The sequence below is a fragment of the Lagenorhynchus albirostris genome, chromosome 2, assembly GCF_949774975.1.
Source record: "Lagenorhynchus albirostris chromosome 2, mLagAlb1.1, whole genome shotgun sequence".
Classification (NCBI taxonomy): Eukaryota; Metazoa; Chordata; class Mammalia; order Artiodactyla; family Delphinidae; genus Lagenorhynchus; species Lagenorhynchus albirostris.
Window position 1 is genome coordinate 56,755,855 of NC_083096.1, and position 20,254 is coordinate 56,776,108.

At 33.5% G+C, this 20,254-nt stretch overlaps 1 protein-coding gene across 1 annotated transcript in view; it reads right to left on the minus strand.

Annotated features, from left to right (window-relative positions):
- SUCO (SUN domain containing ossification factor) overlaps positions 1-20,254 on the minus strand; it is a 76,244-nt gene that overhangs the window by 28,825 nt on the left and 27,165 nt on the right. The window contains exons 7-15 of the mRNA XM_060133125.1: positions 16,360-16,483; positions 15,471-15,595; positions 14,324-14,391; positions 7,072-7,179; positions 5,206-5,311; positions 2,648-2,668; positions 2,390-2,445; positions 1,552-1,643; positions 441-506 (exon numbers count right to left, since the gene is read on the minus strand). Of these exons, the coding sequence (XP_059989108.1) occupies positions 441-506; positions 1,552-1,643; positions 2,390-2,445; positions 2,648-2,668; positions 5,206-5,311; positions 7,072-7,179; positions 14,324-14,391; positions 15,471-15,595; positions 16,360-16,483 (766 nt within the window). The remainder of the gene's footprint in view (positions 1-440; positions 507-1,551; positions 1,644-2,389; positions 2,446-2,647; positions 2,669-5,205; positions 5,312-7,071; positions 7,180-14,323; positions 14,392-15,470; positions 15,596-16,359; positions 16,484-20,254) is intronic.

Consider the following 20,254-nt stretch of genomic DNA (forward strand, 5'->3'; position numbering starts at 1 on the left):
CATACCCATACATTAACAAATCCTCATTTGGTAGGATTTCATTGATGAGTACCACCTCTAAAACTAATTCCTTTCCCATCCAGTATGATTACCCAGATGCTCTTACTCATATGGTCTAGGACTTCTTTAATAATTCTTTCCCCAAGTAAATTCACAGCCCATTCTTCACTGTAAGGAATTTGCCTAAAAATATAACTGCTTAATTTTAGAAGAACCAACTTGTGCTTGCATTTTTCCCTCTCTTGTTTTCATATATTCTTCCTATTTTATTTCCACGGAAATACTCTTCAAAAGTATTTTCTTTGATTTCAACTCAAAGTTTAACACTGGGAGAGTAGGAGCCCCCTAAACTATACCACAACAAAATGTTCACATATGCCAGGAAAAAAAAGTTGAGAAATACTTTAATTTTAGTGACTGACAAAACCCAAAATACTCACTTGTAGCAGATCCAAGAAGATTTTTTGAGGATTTATCCTCCCCAGTATTATAATCCAGTGGGTAATCTGTTCAAAGAGAAAATGAAGGTACTTATGCCAAGAACTATCTCCAATATGTTTAAAAGCTCAAATTATATCCCGTCAAAGTCAGCTGACATTTAAAACAATTTTATAATTTTTATTATACATCTAAAACACATTCACAAAAAGAAAATGAAATTCACAAGCCATTTATCAAACAGATGTAAACCAAGGAAAATATTTCTACTGCTTACCAAAATTGTAATCACATTTGTAAGACTTTTATTCAACCTTTCAATGTAGTTTACCAACCCCTAGTAAATGTCTTCACTTCACTTATGGGAAAACTAGGGAAGGGAAAAATTAGGTTTTTCAGACTACAGTTTAAGACATCTTAAAACAAGAACTGGATAAAGTAGAAAGGGAGGGTATCATAAAACCTTCTCCGACCTCTGCAGGTTCATGGGAGTTTCTCAAAAACTCAGGCCTCAATATGCTTGCTCTGAGGCTAAAGGCAAATCAAAGAAATTAATTTTCAATTCTACTATTTCAGTTGCCTTATGAGTAACAGGTTTTGGGGGCTGGCATTGGGATATAACCATAATTTATAGCACTGATGTTATGGAAGGGAGTTCCAGTCACAAATAACTGATTGATAAGCTTGGAAAACAGCTCAATTTACAAAGCAGAAAATTATTTTAGAAAATAGGTTTAAGAAAAAATTAGTTACTAGGGTTAAAAACAAGGAAAAAGGGCTTCCCTGGTGGCGCAGTGGTTGAGAGTCCGCCTGCCGGTGCAGGGGACACGGGTTCGTGCCCCGGTCCGGTTAGATCCCACATGCCGCGGAGCGGCTGGGTCCGTGAGCCATGGCCGCTGAGCCTGCGCGTCCGGAGCCTGTGCTCCGCAACGGGAGAGGCCACAACAGTGAGAGGCCCGCGTACCGGGGGGGGGGGGGGGGGGGGGGGACAAGGAAAAAACTAAAGACAACCATCACATTGATTTTTTTAAGTGACCTACATTTACCCATTACCATTAGATTTTAAAAAGCAAAAAATAATACATAAATAGTCACTGTTTTAAAGTCACTTACCATAGTCCTCATCAAATAGTTCTTGACGTTCTGACTGGTACTGGGAATCAGCAATCTCTTCATATTCTTCCACCATGCTAGTGCCAAATACCCTATTAACAACAATTTCATTAAAGTCTTTCAAAACTAAACAGTTGTTAACACTCATCTCTTCATAATAAATGACAAAATATAATAACTTTGGTTATGTTTTGAGGGCCATTAACTTCTGGACTCAAAAATAATGACCACTGTTTCTCAATCCACTGTTCCCATTAAAATGTTAATCTATTTAAGGCATTTAAAAATACAATGACTGGGGCTTCCCTGGTGGCGCAGTGGTTGAGAGTCCGCCTGCCCTGCCGATGCAGGGGACACGGGTTCGTGCCCTGGTCCGGGAGGATCCCGCATGCCGCGGAGCAGCTGGACCCGTGAGCCACGGCTGCTGAGCCTGCGCGTCTGGAGCCTGTGCTCCGCAATGGGAGAGGCCACAACAGTGAGAAGCCCGAGTACCGCAAAAAAAAATAATAAAAAATAAAAAAAATACAATGACTAAGTTTTCTATCAGTCTAAAATGTTTCCATATATTTTCATCACATCAAGCAAGCTAAATCGAACACATGAAATGAAGGTTCTTTTTTCTTAAAGGAAATTTTTATATTTTTCTAAACGGTATTCAAGAGTAAGAAAGGTATAGTAGCTTATATTTCTTTTTTGTTTTTTTTTTAGTAGCTTATATTTCTATGGTGCTATCTTCACATATTAGAACATTATTTCTTCACTTTAAATATAGTGGGATTTTTATGTATCCCTTTTTTTCTTTTTAAACCACTCAGTAAATTTTTTAATTCTGTATTACCTTATAAGGCTTAATGGACAAAAGTGCTCTGATCCAAAATGTGATACCAACTCCACCTAAAGAATAAAAGCACATGAAATGGGAAGCCAGTACAGTGCATGCGAGATTATCTAACAATATATTCGTTTTTTCATTATAACATTTCTAAAAATAAAGTCCTCATTTCCCCAAAAATCAATACTTGTAAAGTTTTGCTTTTTGCCATAAATAATATGCCATGCCCTGTTATTCAATATTGCAAAAGAGAAGGTTGCTAACCTTTATGTACTTGATGAACATCTGAAGCAAGAGAAAGGAAAAGAAAAAGAAATCAGTTCCAAAGTCTGGATAACATACCATAAGCAACATTTAATATTTGTAAATTATTGTATAATTAAGGAATAGAAAGCAATGTACTGTGATGGATAACATTGTAGTACTCTTATTTCTTTGCAGAAACCAAAGCAATGATTTAAATTTTTACCAACACAACTAGAAAGTATAGTCTAACTATAATGAAATAAATTAACTATAACCTAAAATTCATTGCTGCTGTTTTATTTATCCATTAGATATGAAAGCATTCTAAAAGTAATTATAAAGAGTATCTAGAAATAACCTGTCTTATATTACTTTAAATATTATAGATATGTTATCATGTATATACCCACATATGAATTTATATATTGATACATATGCAGCTACACATATCTATGAACATTCATATTGATTAAAAAAAATTAACTAGCATAATATGAAATATTTATTCTTGCACAGTACTGTATACAAATTGTTTTAGGGAAAGCATGAATTTTTGATATGCTATGCTATTTCAAGTATAACTTATAGAAGTAGAAGATATTTATCAATACATTTTTAAAATACAAATTATTAAAAAGTATTTTGTAAATCTGGATTTAGTTCTTTTGGGATGAAGAAAACCCAGGTAAACTTACATAACATTTATCAGTATAAAATAAGAATCAGAAGTAAATATTTTTTGCTTTCAGACTTAATTCTACCAAAAAGGGCTTTTAAGAAAACCAATCATCAAAATGCTCTATAGTCTCCCATCATAAAAAGGACAAAGTAGGGAGTTTTATATGGCATTTTTTGTATCACCAATAAAATGTTTTTCCATTATTAACAAAGTAGATGATATAAAGAATGATTCTTGGAACTATTTCATAACATGTCAGTTGTCTTAATTGTAAAATTAGGTACACTTGTTATCACCTGCCAAATTATTTTTAACTTTTTTTCCTCATCACAGTGTAGAAACTGTGCTATATAAAAAAGTCATTAAACAACTGTTTCAGTATTCACTTTAAAAGAAACTGAAAATGTACCTCTGACTTCTCTGAACACAGCTGAATCATTAACTGAGAATATCAACTGTACTTTAAAAACAGCATTTTTATAAAATCATTTTTATACGGAGACTAGGAATACTACAAGTTTACCCATTTACAGAAGCCAATTTAATACATGCTTAAAAAAGACATAGACAGTAAAATCCCAAAAGACAAGTAGGTAGCTATAAGTTTTCACACTTAAAGAAGAAAAGATTAGAAAGAAAATTAGAGCTGCTGTCATTCCAAAAGGTCTTATTATTAACACAGTTGTACTTTAAGGTATGGCTGTATTATTTTAAAGAAAAAAAGGAAGAAATAAGAGGAGTAAGAAATTCCCATATTTTGTCTAAATTCAATTCAAGAGTAATTAATTCTACTTTGGTAGATAATTCCACCTCTACATTGGGGCAGGAAGCAGCAGGAATTTATTTATTTATTTATTATTTTTATTAAGAGTATAGTTGACTTATAATGTTGCGTTAGTTTCTGCTGTACAGCAAAGTGTTATCAGTTATACATACATCCATTCTTTTTTAGATTCTTTTCCCATATCGGTCATTACAGAGTATATATAAGAGTTCCCTATGCTATACAGTAGGTCCTTATTAGTTATCTATTTTATACATAGTAATGTATACGTGTCAATTCCAGTCTCCCAAGTTTTCCCTCCCCGCACCCTCCACTTTCTCCCCAGTAACCAAAAGTTTGTGTTTTGTTTCTGTTTTGTAAATAAGTTCATTTGTAGCATTTCTGTTTTGTAAATAAGTTCATCTGTACCATTTTCTTTTTTAGATTCCACATATAAGTGATATCATATGATATTTATCTTTCTCTGTCTGACTTATTTCACTCAGTGTGACAATCTGGAGGTCCATCCATGTTGCTACGAATGGCATTATTTCAGTCTTTTTTATGGCTGAGTAGTATTTCTTTGTATATATGTACTACAACTTCTTTATCCATTCCTCTGTTGATGGACATTTAGGTTGCAGCAGGAATTTAAATGGTTAAACCTTTATTTGAAATTGTTACTTAGACATAATATTTCACTTGAGTATACAAAAGGCAAAAAGCTATAATGATAAATAACTAGATATGAAAATGGAAATGATATTAGATTCTAATAATCAGAACTGCTTTAAAGACTGCAGTGACTAACTGATTTGGGTTTTAAAATATAAAGAAATATAATACTATAAAAATGACATTTTATATCAAGACTCCAAAAATATTACGAGTTATAATTTGGAATTTCATGAGAGCCACAGATATCAAAAAACTAGCCTAGGTTTCCAGTTATACAAAAGGGACTTTATTAGTATTTGTCCCATAAAATAATATATCAAGTAAGAATTGTTTTATTAAAAGGAATATTGCAGTAAATTTCCTCTTAATTTTTCTTATTTCTAAACAGGTGAGGTACAAAGTATGAATAACAGGTATGTTTCATTATAGAACATAGTTCTGCAAATATAAACATACCTTCACATATTTTGCATACATCTGTTCATCTAAAGGGAAACTCTGGACATTCCTCTCATCTCTACCATGGAAAGTACCCAGCTTAATCCATTTATTTGTGGGGTATCTAGAAAATATAACATATAAATATTCCTTTTTAGAAAATCATAAATCACATATTGAGAGGTTCCATCATATTTTCAAAAGAGATCCTATTGCATTATTTTTCCCCTCTCCAGGTAAACACACTCACTTAACATAGTTTAAATATGAGTTAAGCATCGAGTTGAATAAATACATTTTTCTCTTCCAGCTAAACTCTGACAGGTTCTTCCTTATGAGGAAAGATGGTCTTGAAAAATTACACCATTATCAAATAGAAGACAGAGGAAGACAAAAGTAGGACCAGGACTGCTTCTTGGGGTTTGGGAGGGCTTCCAAGTAAACTGGAGGTTTTAAAACAGAAAGTAGCCAAGAGATTGTTTTGGAAGAAAGAGGTACTATTATTCTTCATGTACCGATAAGTGTGTGATGACATGAAGTATAAGTACTGGTGGAAAGAGAAAAAGAAAAAATCCTTTACTATATTTGAATTTCACAGCTCTTATATAGCTTTTCCCCCTTTAAAAGGAAATCTAATGTAATAGTACAAAACTATTATTTTTACTACAGCATTTAAAGAATCCCTCAAAGTAACAAGTGTTCTCTCATCACATTAAAAAAAACACTTAAGCTGTCAAAGCTGAATATTCATTTGACATATAAGAAAATTACAGCTTAGAGAAAAGGAAATCATTTGAGCAAGATTAGTAAAAGAAAAATGAAGGAGAGATTTTGAGAATTCATTTCAAAAACTGTATATTGGCAATGCTAAGTGTGGGGTGAGGGAAGAAACACCACGGAAAACCCTTAATGATCAATGATAAAAGAATGGTAGGGCTTCCCTGGTGGCGCAGTGGTTGAGAGTCCACCTGCCAATGCAGGGGACACCGGTTCGTGCCCCGGTCCGGGAAGATCCCACATGCAGCGCAGCGGCTGGGCCCGTGAGCCACAGCCGCTGGGCCTGCGTGTCTGGAGCCTGTGCTCCACAACAGTGAGAGGCCCGTGTATCGCAAAAGTAAAACCAAAACAAACAAACAAAAAAACCAGCTTCCTACATGGTATATTATGGGCACTCAAAAAGGATTTATGGAAGGAATAAACACCTCCACAGGGAGGAAAATATCAAGTATTCATTAAAAATAATGTGTTTAAAACACAAAAGGATATTCTCAAGATGTAAGCATTAAAAACTGACTTTTTTGGTAGAATAAATGTGTAGAAAAGACTGGAAGGAATGTATTAAAATGCTAATACAGTTATCTATGGTTGACGGGATTGGGGTTCTCTACCAAATTCCTTACAACATATGTTTCTCTTATAATCACACATATATACCAAAGATTTTAAAATATACTTTAACAAAAATATACCTCATGATATAAAATGCTCATGTATGTTTTTAATAACTTTTTAAAGAAATATCTGAAAGCAATAGGTCATAATATATTAAAAGTAAGGACTTTAAAGTCATACAGATCTACATTTGAATCTTGGTTGTCCAAGTCACAAGTCATGTGATCTAGGCAAGCTACTTAATCTCTCCTTGTCTGTTTCCTCATTTCATAAGGGAATAATATCAGAGGGCTGTTATAAGCACTACATAAGTTAATGAAAGTAAACTAACAAGTGCCTTTCCTACAATAGTATTACTACTGTTCTTACAAATTGATACAAGTTGATTAAAATAAAAAATAAAATAATTAAAGTTTTAAAATGTGACCTGTTTTTAAATTTTTATTCTGAAAATCCAATATAAACTCTGTAGAAACCAGCTTTAGAATTTACCTGTCACTGATAGAAACCAGAAAGTCTTTAGGAGTAGAAGAAAATAATTCATAATTTGCAATATCAAACTGTTTTACTTGAATTGGTTCACAGAGTTCAATAACAAACCTTTAAAAAGAACACAAGACAATTATTTAGATAAACCAACCAAAATAACAGTTCATATTAAACATGACATTAACAGCTTACATAAACTAGACATGAAGTTACTCATGAAGTTACTCATTAAAAAAAATGTAAGGAAGGAAGAGGATTAGCAACCTTGGTTATAAAAAAGGAACACCCGTAAGTATTTCCCAGCCATATCATTAGTGGGAAAAAAAGATACTGATTTTGTCCTATAATATTGTTTTAGAAGATTCTTTTCTAATGACAAACCTCATTCTTGGAGAAGGAATGACTTGACTAAGAACAGCTAGTACGAGTAACCTGACCACTCTAGAGGGCAGTTTGGCCATATTGTCTCAAAAGGTACCATAGCCTTTGATTCAGCAATATACTTTTAGAAATTTAATCTACGGATACACGTCACCAAATGATCACCCTTGAATATACATCTTAATAAATATAACAAAGCACAGTTTATAAGAGCAGGGGGGGAAAGTCAACCTACATGTTTAGCACAGAGCATTGATTAACAAATTATGGCCCCACCCAGACAATGAAATACCAAACAGCTATTAAAAATGGTACTAAAAACCATACATTCCATTTACATAAAAATCTAGAAAATATAAACTAATGTATAGTGATATAAAACAGATCTTTAATTGCTATGGGGTTAAGGCTGGGAGGGAAAAATTATAAAGGGGCATGAGGACTTTTGGGGGAGACAGACATGCTTGTTATCTTCATTGTGGTGATGGTTTCATAGATGTATAAATGTCAAAACTTATCAAATCGTACACTTTAACATTTCACAATTTATTTTACATGCAGTTGTTTATGCCAATTATTCCTCAATAAAGCTGTTTTTAAAAATAAACTAGTAAATAAAACAAAAAAGCAGACTCACAGATATAGAGAACTAGTGGTTACCAGTGGGGAGAGGGAAAGGAGGAGGGGAAATAGGGGTAGGGAAGGGGAAAAAAAGGGTTATTATGGGATTATATGAAATCATGTGTATGAAATTTTTGAAAAAATGATACTTGAGATATATATATTTATGGACATGGAAAAGATGCCACAAAATATTGCTGTTTAGGAAAAAATTAAAAGTATGGTTCTACATGTGTAAAATAAAACTGCATAAAGCATGGCATTTAGGGAAAAGAAATACTCATGACATCTAGCACTCCAATACTTTAATAAACTAAGTATTATATCAAATGAGATTACATACACTGACAATTAAATGTTAAATAAATTAAAGGCACTGAAATTAACATATTGTGTTAATCCTGGAAAGCAACAGAACTGAGTTCCAGGAGATGGTAAAGACAGCCATGATTCAGAGAAAAGCTCATGAAAAAAAGGAAACTAACATTAGCTGAATGCTTACTCTGGGTCAGATACCATGGTAGATGATTCATATCCATCCTTTGATTTAATTCGTACAACCAAACTGCATAGGACACTATCTCCATTTTATAGAACCATTCAATAATCACTAATTGGTTACTTCACATTTTTCCCTTCTGCCTTTTTAGTAACAGAACCTGTCCCCCCCTCCAAAGATGTAGCCAAGCATACGGCCACCCATCAAAGACTTTTTCCCAGACTTGGCAATGTTTCTTAGTTATGAGTCATGGGATGTGAGCGGCGTGTCCAGTGCAACTTCCAGGTCAAGCCTTTAAAAAGAAGCTGCTACCTCTCCATTTGCTTTTTCCTACCTTGCAGGCTAGAATGAGGGTGTGGTAGGAAATCATCTCAGCAATGCAGGCAGAGACAACATCTCAGGGGTGGTAGAAAAACATGACAGAAGGTGTGTGGGTCCTTTCATTGTTCTCTGTTCCCTGCACCATCTACCAGCTTGAGGTTTTTATGTCAGAGAAAATTAAATACCTATCTTTTTTAAACCACAGTTATCTGGTCTCTGTTAAAGCAGCAGAATCAAGAGCCCTAACTAATAGTCATTTAGCCAATACATAGTAAAGCTAAAAGTCAAAACAAACATCTATCTGGCTCCAAAGCCTAAACATTGTCCATACCACCACAACACCCTGGGGAGAGGAAACTAAAGAAAATCAGACTCAAGACTTTGCTTTTTATTTACAATGGAGAAAATAAATCTAAAAGAGCATTAAGAAGAAAAAGCAAATTCTCCTCTACCTCCTTTTTTTGCATACAATGTGTTCTCAATTTCTAAGAAAATAGAAGCTATATTACTAACAGTTAAAATAAACTTTTGGACAAATGTATTTCCAGGTGTAAAGAGTCAATTCACTGGGCAAATTTAACAATTCTAAAACTTGTATGAAACTAACAGACTCATAAACATTAGTACATATGTAATTATTCCACATGAAAGTTGATTTTAAAATGCTTTCTTATCTTACTGCCTCACCTTTTCTATTTTCTTAGAGGCAGACAACACTGTAAATTAATAGAACTACATAAAAAGCTGACAAATCTAATTTCAACATACTTCCCTTTATTATTTATAGGTCAGGAATTTTAAAAGATCAGTAAAGTAGCAGATCTAAACATAATAGTTTGATAAAATACCATGTGTCAAAATTTAGATATGAACATACTACCCAAGGCAATCTACAAATTCAATGCAATCCAATGGCATTTTTCACAAAACTAGAACACATAACTTTAAAACGTATATAGAAACACAAAATACCCCAAATAGCCAAAACAATCTTGAGAAAGAACAGAGCTGGTAGAATCACATTCCCTGACATCAGACTATACTGCAAAGCTACAAAGAAACAATAAGAGAATACCATAAACAGCTTTACTACAAAAACTTTCAAAATGGATTAAAGACAAATTCCTAGAAAAATGTAATTTACCAAAACTAACTCAAGAATAGAAAACCTATATAGTCTCATAATTATTTCTTTTAAAAATAATTTTTAAAACTTCCCATCTATTCACACAAGTATAAAACAGTACATGCACAAGCTTATTTATAATAACTGCCTGTCATGGCAAAAGATTATAAACAACCCAAATACCATCAACAGAAGACTAGTTAAATCTTGGTACAATCATATAATGGATTTTCATGCAGCTATCAAAAAAAAAATGAGAAAGTTTTATATGAGTGAAACAGAAACATGACCAGATATTTTTAAGTTAAAACTTAATTCAAGGTGAGATAGTATAATATGCTACTGTGAAAAGTGAGAGATAAATTAAAATCTCTAATTTTTTGCATAAAGAAACTAAAAAGATACGTAAAAATTTAACACTGAATAGGAAGATAGATGACAGACTGGAAGTATATTTCTCACTGTAACTCCCCTACCTCTTTTAAATACCTTTTTGGGTTTGAGCCATGTGACTGTACTAAATATTTATTTTTGAAATCACATACTTAATTTAATTTAAAATTAACATCTTCCCAGAGGCCTGGAAGGTTTTACAGTTGAGTTCCAAACACTGAATCTTGAGAAAAATGAACAAAGCTGGAGATATCATGCTCCCTGACTTCAGATTATACTACAAACCAACAGTAATCAAAACAGCATGGTACTGACACAAAAACAGACAACAGATCAATGGAACAGGATGGAGAGCCCAGAAATAAACCCATGTACTTATGGTCAATTAATCCATGACAATGAAGACAAGAATATACAATGGAGAAAAGACAGTCTCTTCAATAAGTGGTGCTGGAAAAACTGGACAGCTAAATGTAAAAAAAATGAGATCAGAACATTTCCTCACACCATACACAAAAGTAAACTCAAAATGGATTAAAGACCTAAATTGTAATAAGACCTGAAACCACAGACCTCCTAGAAAAGAACATAGGCAAAACACTCTGACATAAATCACAGCACTATTTTTTTGGATCTGTCTCCTAAGGCAAAAGAAATAAAAGCAAAAGTAAACTTAAAAGCTTTAGCACAGCAAAGGAAACCATCAACAAAACAAAAAGACAACCTGTGGAATGGGAGAAAAAAGTTGCAAATGATGACTGATAAGGGGTTAATATCCAGAATTTATAAACAACTTATACAACTCAATATCAAAGAAAACAAAGAACCCAGTTTAACACATTATTTATTTTTATTTTTTGGCTGTGTTGGGTCTTTGTTGCTGCAAGCGGGCTTTCTCTAGTTGTGGTGAGTGGGGGCTACTCCTCGTTGTGGTGTGCAGGCTTCTCATTGCGGTGGCTTCTCTTGTTGCAGAGCATTGGCTCTAGAGCTCAGGCTCAGTAGTTGTGGCGCACGGGCTCAGGTGCTCCGCGGCAGGTGGGATCTTCCCGGACCAGGGCTTGAACCCGTGTCCCCTGCATTGGCAGGTGGACTCTTAACCACTGTGCAACCAGGGAAGCCCAACACATTACTGACCGGGGGATTTTTGCAGAAACTAACACCTGTGGCCATAATACGTCTCTGGTCAAAAATGTGTTAAAAATGGTCAGAAGACTTGAATAGACATTTTTCCAAGAATATATACAGATGGCCAACAGGCACATGAAAAATGATCAACATAGCTAATCATCAAAAAATGCAAATCAAAACCACAATGAGATATCACCTCACATATGTCAGAATGGCTACCACTGAAAAGTCTACAAATATCAAATGTTGGCAAGGATGTGGATAAAAGGGAACCCTAGTACACTGTTGGCGGGAAACCTAGTACACTGTAAATTGGTGCAGCCACTATGTAAAACAGTATGGAGGTTCTTCGAAACATTAAAAATAAAACTACCATAAGATCCAGCAATTCCACTGCTGGGTATAAAACTGAAGAAAATGAGAACATTAATTTGAAAAGATACAATACGTGCACCCCAATGTTCATAGCAGCATTATTTACAGGAAAAACTGGTGCATGAAAATATGTTCAATCTCATTAGTGATTAGGGATTGACACCTTTCTAGGATCTCAGCCTAATTCGTGAAACAATGTTATTTCTAGTATCAGCAACCTCACATAACAGGTGCTCAATAAACATAGAAAGAACGAAAGGAACAAACAAATGAATGAACAAATGGACAAACTATCAAATGAACAAGAAGGCTCAAAATCCTAAAATATCAATTATCCTGAAATTCATCTAGACATTTGATACAATGTCAATAAAAATGCCAGCATGATTCTTTTTTTAGAATTCAACAAGATGATTCTAAAATTTAAAAGAAAAAACAAAGGGACAAAAATAGTGAAGATACATCTGAAGATGAGGTATAAACTTGTTCTACCAGATATTAGGATTTATAAAGCTATAATGAGACTGTGGTCTTAATATACCCTTAGGTGGGTCAACCCAGTCAAATCAGGTGAAATCAGTAAAGGTGTTCTGAGGTTTTTTAATTATACAATGAAAAGACGCATAAATAGATGAGCAAAAAGTAAAATATACAGTAAACACATATACACGAATACATGCTGTCTGCAAAAACGTTAAAATACAGGGCTTCCCTGGTGGCGCAGTGGTTGGGAGTCCACCTGCCGATGCAGGGGACATGGGTTCGTGCCCCGGTCCGGGAAGATCCCACATGCCGCGGAGCAGCTGGGCCTGTGAGCCATGACCGCTGAGCCTGTGCATCCGGAGCCTGTGCTCCGCAATGGGAGAGGCCACAACAGTGAGAGGCCCGCGTACCACAAAAAAAAAAAAAAAAAAAAAAAAAACGGGTAGCTATGATCACTTATTCTGTAAACCAGAATAAAACAAAATGATTGCTTCATATAACTTCATCCCAGCATGTCTTTGCTTAAAATACAAAATTTTAGAGCATAAAAACTGAGTTGTTACTGACTACAGGGGCTTTTACAAACAAAAACAAAAGCCAAAAAATAACATTTTGATTATGATCTCAGATAACTATTTCCTCAAATTCAGTTTCCAGACCAAATGGCATATGGGAAAATTAAGTTTTTTAATATTATCCCTTAATACTCTTAACTAGCTTGGTGTTAATTTTCAAACTGAACTTAAATATGTATATTAACAAAAGGAGTGAAAACCAAAGGTAGAAAAGAATAAGCATTATCTTTAAAGAGTTTCTCTTTAAATTAAAAAAATGTATATATATATATCATATATATTAGTTACTCAATTTGATGGTGGTGATTTACCTCAATTCTTTTTTAAAACAGCTGCTTTTGATCAATAAAATCAAGTAATCTAATAAAATTGTTGGTATATCAATTTATTTCCCACATAAATCGGTTCCTTTGCCTATATTCTTAGTTAATGGCAGAATCATAGATCCAAGCAGGGAAGCCAAAATCAAGGGAGATTAACAGATGCCTCTCTCTTCATATCCAATTACTAACCAAGAGCTGTCAATTTTATCTGCTATACAAATTTTTCAGATTCCCCTCTCTTCTTTATCCAAATTGCCAATGTCTTAAAGCCCTCATTTCTCACCTGAGCTATGACAACAGGTTCCTAACTGGTTTCCCTGCTTCCAACGGCATTATGCTGTAGGCCATCTTTTAAGGATAAGCCTTCCTAAAATGCCAGTGAGGTCATGTCATTTCCTTACTTAAAACAAACACTATGCTCCACGGTCTTTAAGATAAACTTCAGAAACTTTTAAGCTGGGTATGTGTAGCATGGAATGGCCTGGTTATTGCTAAACTGACTCTGCTGTCTCATCTTCCATGATTACTCTAATTGTACCTCTATTCTTGTAATCACTAAAATAACTTCTTCAGGTTGCTTCTACTTATAGTTGCCCAGAAATATGCTCCTTTTAGTGCTATCCCCTTATTCTTATAGTTCCTGAATACCTCTGCCTCCCTCATCTGTGACTTCCTATGAATTCAAGGAATTCATCCTTCAGCTCATGAACTACCTCTTCTAGCAAGCTCATCCTCTTCTGCAGTTATATATCATCTCTTTTCCTATAATACCTTTGCAGCAGTACTTTTTATACCATTTGAAAACTGTTGAACTAGATCTGTCAATTTTTTTGTGTGACGTCGTCCTTAAAAGGAAAGACATTTTTGTCTTCAATTTTGTACCCCAGGACCTAAGGTAAGTACAGTACCAGCACCAACCAATCATAAATGCTTATTAAGTGACTATATGAACAAATCAATCTAATCCCAAAATAAAAGCTGAATATAATATATGTATAGAGTACACTTTATTAAATTTTATATTACTTACCAAATTTTAGTGCTGCAGGGATTCAACATATAAAGATCCATATTTTCTATAAGAATAGCAGATGTGCTCTATTTTTAGAAAGGGGGAAGGGAATAAATTACTTAAAGAAAAAGATTTATTTCAACTATCAAGCTTTCTAGGTTTTCTCTATTTTTAGATCTTAAAATACACCTAAGACTCTGAAACATTCACTTTGGGAAGAAAGCATAAAAGTAGCTAAAATTTATAAGTTTTGTCTATACTGTGCTAAGTTAGCCTTATAACAAGACATTTAAAATTAAATGTCTGTTACTATAGGGGAAAAATTACTTTTCTATTAGCTATTTCCTTCTGTAAATTTCACACAGGTTTTAAGTTTAAAAACAGAGTGTATGTCCTTCAGTAGGTGAATGGATAAACTGTGGTACATCCAGACAATGGAATATTATTCAAGACTAAAAAGAAATGAGGTATCAAGCCATGAAAAGACATGGATGAATCTAACATGCATACTAATAAGTGAAAGAAGCCAATCTGAAAAAGCTGCGTATGGTATGATTCCAGCTATATGACATTCTGGAAAAGATAACACTAGGGAGATAGTAAAAAGATCAGTGGTTCCCAAAAGTTGGGGGAAGGAAGCAGTGAATAGGTAGAGCACAGAGGATTTTTAGAGCAGTAAAAATACTCTGTATGATACTATAATGGTAGATACATGTCATTATACATTTGTCCAAAACCACAGAACGTTTAAGAGTGAACGCTAATGTAAACTATGGACTTCAGGTGATAACAATGTGTCAATATAAGTTCATTAACTGTAACAAATGTACCATTCTGGTGGGAGATGTTGATGATGGAGGAGGCTAACAGGCGTGGGGACAGGGGGTATATGAGAAATCTCTGTACTTTCCTCTCAATTTTGCTGTGACCCTCTAACTGCTCTAAAAAAATTGTCTTTAAAAAGAAAAAACAAAAATAGGGTGCAATGTATCAACCAATACACTAAGAATCCATGCAAGAAAATGTCTTTAAAAGCATAATCCTGCATTTATTAGTGGATTAGGAAAATAGCTCATGTTAAAATACAGTTCCCAGGAAACCACTGCTTACATTTAATAAAGTCACTAGTTTTCTATATGTACAGAAGAATTTTACACTTCAGTACCTTGGCTTCTGGGTTAGCTGCCAAAATTTTGGCACCACATTCTACTGAAGCATAATTATTTCGATTTTTCTGGACCTTTTTTGTGGCATGTAGACCTCCATTAGAAGATGGATGCATTGACTGACCTGCAGACAAACCTTATTATGAACATATATATATGATGATTATGATTGAAAATACCCAGAGCAAACAATCTCAAGAGCAACAGGCTGCCATCTAGAGAACAGGTTTTAATGCTTTAAATACTTCAAATACTTAATAAAATTCAAATACTTTAAATACTTAATAAAATTAATGTTTTAATTTTAAAAACCCACATGAAAATCAAAATGCTTCAGCTCAATAACTTTAAAATATCCCCAATAAACAAATTAACTACAAAAATCCACATTACTCGATTTATGCCTAGTACAATTCACAAAATGAAGCTTATCCATGAAAATCAAAACTTTTTGCATATACATTGTATTCTATTAAGGACGAATGCTATCCTTCTATCTCTAATCCCAATCATAATAATTTTTAACTCTGAGATTTAATTTACAACAAAAAGAGAGTATAATAATTTAGTTCAATTCTGTTTATAGTTTAAAGCTTTATGACTCAGAACTTTCCATGCCTCAACTTTCCTCTTATAAACTGAGATGAAAAATCACTGCTCTGCCTACTTTATTTTAGCCTCATTTAATAATTTACAATAATGGATTTTAATCAGGATTAAGACATATGCACAGGTAAATTACATGTGGGTAATCAAAGGCATCTTGGTAAGTTTCACCTTTAAAAAGTTTTCAAAAATGTTACTTTGTTTTACCAATTAAAAAGAGAACTACATATTTAAACCAGTCCCTTTAAAAAAAAGAAAAAAAGAGTCACAGTGCTTCCTTACTTTTTTCTTTTTCTACTTCCATAACTTTCTTCTTCCATTCATCAAATGTTGGTATATCTTCTGGATCTTTGGGATTTGTTACAGATGCAGGGTCAATTTCTCCTGGTTTTGTATAATCAGAACTCTGACAGAAATGTCAAAAATAAACAGATTTCAGATTTCAAAGAATATAGAGAAAACAGATTAATAAATTATAATAGTAAATACAAATGTTTCTGTCAAATAAAAGTCCAATTTTATAATGAAGGATAGTATTTTGAAAACAAAAACAAAAAATGTAAAAAGAAAAGTTTTGGTTTAACTTAAAAGTTGAGTTTCTCTTCGAAGAATTAAAATCTTCTACCTAAGCACCACAGGATGAATCCCTTCACATGTTAGCAATATTAGCACAGGCTGTAAAAAAACCTATATAATATCGTAAGCCAAAAATTACCATACAAAAACTGTACAAATACTATAATTTTAATGCATCCATCTTAAAATCTACATTAATATATACAATAAAGGAAGCTAACTAATTTTAGATGTCATATATTGTTTCTACAAAATCCTTAACAAGAAGTACCATTTACATAACTAATAAAGACCTAGTGTATAGCAGAGGGAACTCTAAATACTCTGTAATGACCTATATGGGAAAAGAATCTAAAGAGTTGATGAAGCAACTGACAAAGGATTAATCTCCAAAATTTATAAGCAGCTCATGCAGCTTAATAACAAAAAACAAACAACCCAATCCAAAAATGGGCAGAAGACCTAAATAGACATTTCTCCAAAGAAGATATACAGACTGCCAACAAACACATGAAAGAATGCGCAACATCACTAATCATTAGAGAAATGCAAATCCAAACTACAATGAGATATCATCTCACACCAATCAGAATGGCCATCATCAAAAAATCTAGAAACAATAAATGCTGGAGAGGGTGTGGAGAAAAGGAAACCCTCTTACACTGTTGGTGGGAATGTAAATTGGTACAGCCACTGTGGAGAACAGTATGGAGGTTCCTTAAAAAACTACAAACAGAACTACCATATGACCCAGCAATCCCACTACTGGGCATATACCCTGAGAAAACCATAATTCAAGAAGAGTCATGTACCAAAATGTTCATTGCAGCTCTATTTACAATAGCCCAGAGATGGAAACAACCTAAATGTCCATCATCGGATGAATGGATAAAGAAGATGTGGCACATATATACAATGGAATATTACTCAGCCATAAAAAGAAACGAAATTGAGCTATTTGTAATGAGGTGGATAGACCTAGAGTCTGTCATACAGAGTGAAGTAAGTCAGAAAGAGAGAGACAAATACCGTATGCTAACACATATGTATGGAATTTAAGAAAAAAAATGTCATGAAAAACCTAGGGGTGAAACAGGAATAAAGACACAGACTTACTAGAGAATGGACTTGAGGCTATGGGGAGGGGGAAGGGTAAACTGTGACAAAGCGAGAGAGAGGCATGGACATATATACACTACCAAACGTAAGGTAGATAGCTAGTGGGAAGCAGCCGCATAGCACAGGGAGATCAGCTCGGTGCTTTGTGACCGCCTGCAGGGGTGGGATAGGGAGGGTGGGAGGGAGGGAGACGCAAGAGGGAAGAGATATGGGAACATATGTATATATATAACCGATTCATTTTGTTGTGAAGCTGAAACTAACATACCATTGTAAAGCAATTATACTCCAATAAAGACGTTAAAATGAAAAAAATACAAAAATAAAAAAGAGTTGATATATGTATAATTGATTCACTTTGCTATACAGCAGAAAGTAATACAACATTGTAAGTCAATTATACTCCAATAAAAATTAAAATAAAAAGAAGTACCATTTATATAAAAATTTTACGGTGGATATGAAAACCTAAATGTGAAAAGCAAAGCTTAAAGAAAGTACAGAAAAACATCTTCATGATTCAGGCTATAAAAGGATTCAACAAGATGAAGAAAGAAATCATTTTAAAAAAGGCTGATACATTTGGATAGATTATAATTTAAAAATTAAATATATCAAAAGACCATAAACCACATGGTTCAAATAGCCAGAGACAGAAATAAATACCTGCAACACATTCAGCCAACAAACAATTATTACCAACTATAAAGACTGCCTACAAATCAATAATGGGGGAGAGTAAAGGAATAACAATAAACTAAGCAAAGAGAAAATACAAAATGTTCACTCTCAGTATAATCAGGGAATGCAAAGGAAAGCTAAAGATACTAAATAAATTATACTAATCTGTGGTTAAAGTGTGACAGCCTATTGAGCCATGGTACATCTATTAGACAGCTAAAGTGAGTTTCACATTTAGGAATATTAAATAAAGATATACATACCCTATGACTCAATAATTCCACTCCTATGTATAAATATCAGTGAAAACACACATATGTGCCTAAGAAAATATGCATAAGGATACTTACTGCAGCACTATGGATAACATCAAAAAAATTAGAAACAACCTAAATATCCATTAATTGAAGAATAAATTGTGGTAGAATTGAACAATGAATAGACAAAACTTAAAAACAATGTTGAGTAAAATGATACTTAAGACAAGAACGATACCATTTTACATTGTTTCAAAATATGCCAAATAATAGTATGTATTGTTTGTAGCAATGCATATTTGGTAAAAGTTAAAAAACATGCTCTACCAATGTAAAAAACACCAAATTCAAGATAGTGGTTATATCTGAAGTGGCGAGAAGAAATGTAACTGGGAAGGGCATAAAATTCAATCTGTAATTTTTTTCTTAATTGGAAGAATGTATGCAATGATGTTCATTCCATTTTTAAATTATTTCTGTACTCCTAAAACAACACATAATGTACTTATTAACAGTACCTTGAGAAGTGTACAAAACATCTATTTAGACAGCGTACTTTGGTAAATAGCACAAATCTCATACAGTATATATTTGCTGTATTAGGGCACATTTTCGAGTACTAATACTAATTAGTGTATTAGTGTAATACATCAATACAAATACCTATTATCTCCCTTTAGGAAGACTTATTAGCCAATTGGTTCCTATACAACCTCCACGTCGGAGCGTTTTGCAGAACACACTATCTTATCAAAGAAAGTATGTGGCTATTAAAAAAATACATAGCAGAAAATAAAATTAAAGAAGTAGCATTATACTAATTTAATTTAAAAATTAAATAACAAAAATCTAGTTTGAATAAGAAAATAAACAATTATTTATAAAAATTAATATAATTGAGATACTTAAGAGTAAAGCCCCAATACTAAAAGAAATACATAAGAACGTACACACACTCTGTGAGACTCAGGCAGAGCAATCACTATCGCCTCTTAGCAACAAATAAGAGAACTAAACAACACAATAAAATTACTTTGTAAAGCATTATAACAGGCAAAAGAGTGGAATTTTTAACTGTATTAATTACCTCCTAAATAACTTAATATTCCAGAAAAATTGTCAGATAATGAGCATATTATAAAATGTCCAGTAGTTTTGTATACTATCCAGTTCAGAATAATTCTGCCCTGTTAAGTTTGTGTGAGTAGGAGAGAGTTTATCCCTGTTATCTCAAGGATCTGCAAGACACTGCTGCAAATGGTTAAGGAGAACAAGCACATCTTGGACAAAACTGGCTGCCATGCTTGAGTTTTACGTTTGATACTTAAGTAGCTCAAAGAGGACATTTTTGTAATGTTTGTCTAATTTTATTTATGCCTGTGGTATTTGACAACTGAACTGTAACATATGCTTGATTTGGTTTCACTGGGAAAATTACTTCCTTCAAGATGTTGGACTAGGAAATGGGGACCTTCTATATTTATAAAAAACATCAAATAAACAGCTGGCCCAATGATAGTAAAGTCTCCAGAATGAAGTTTAGT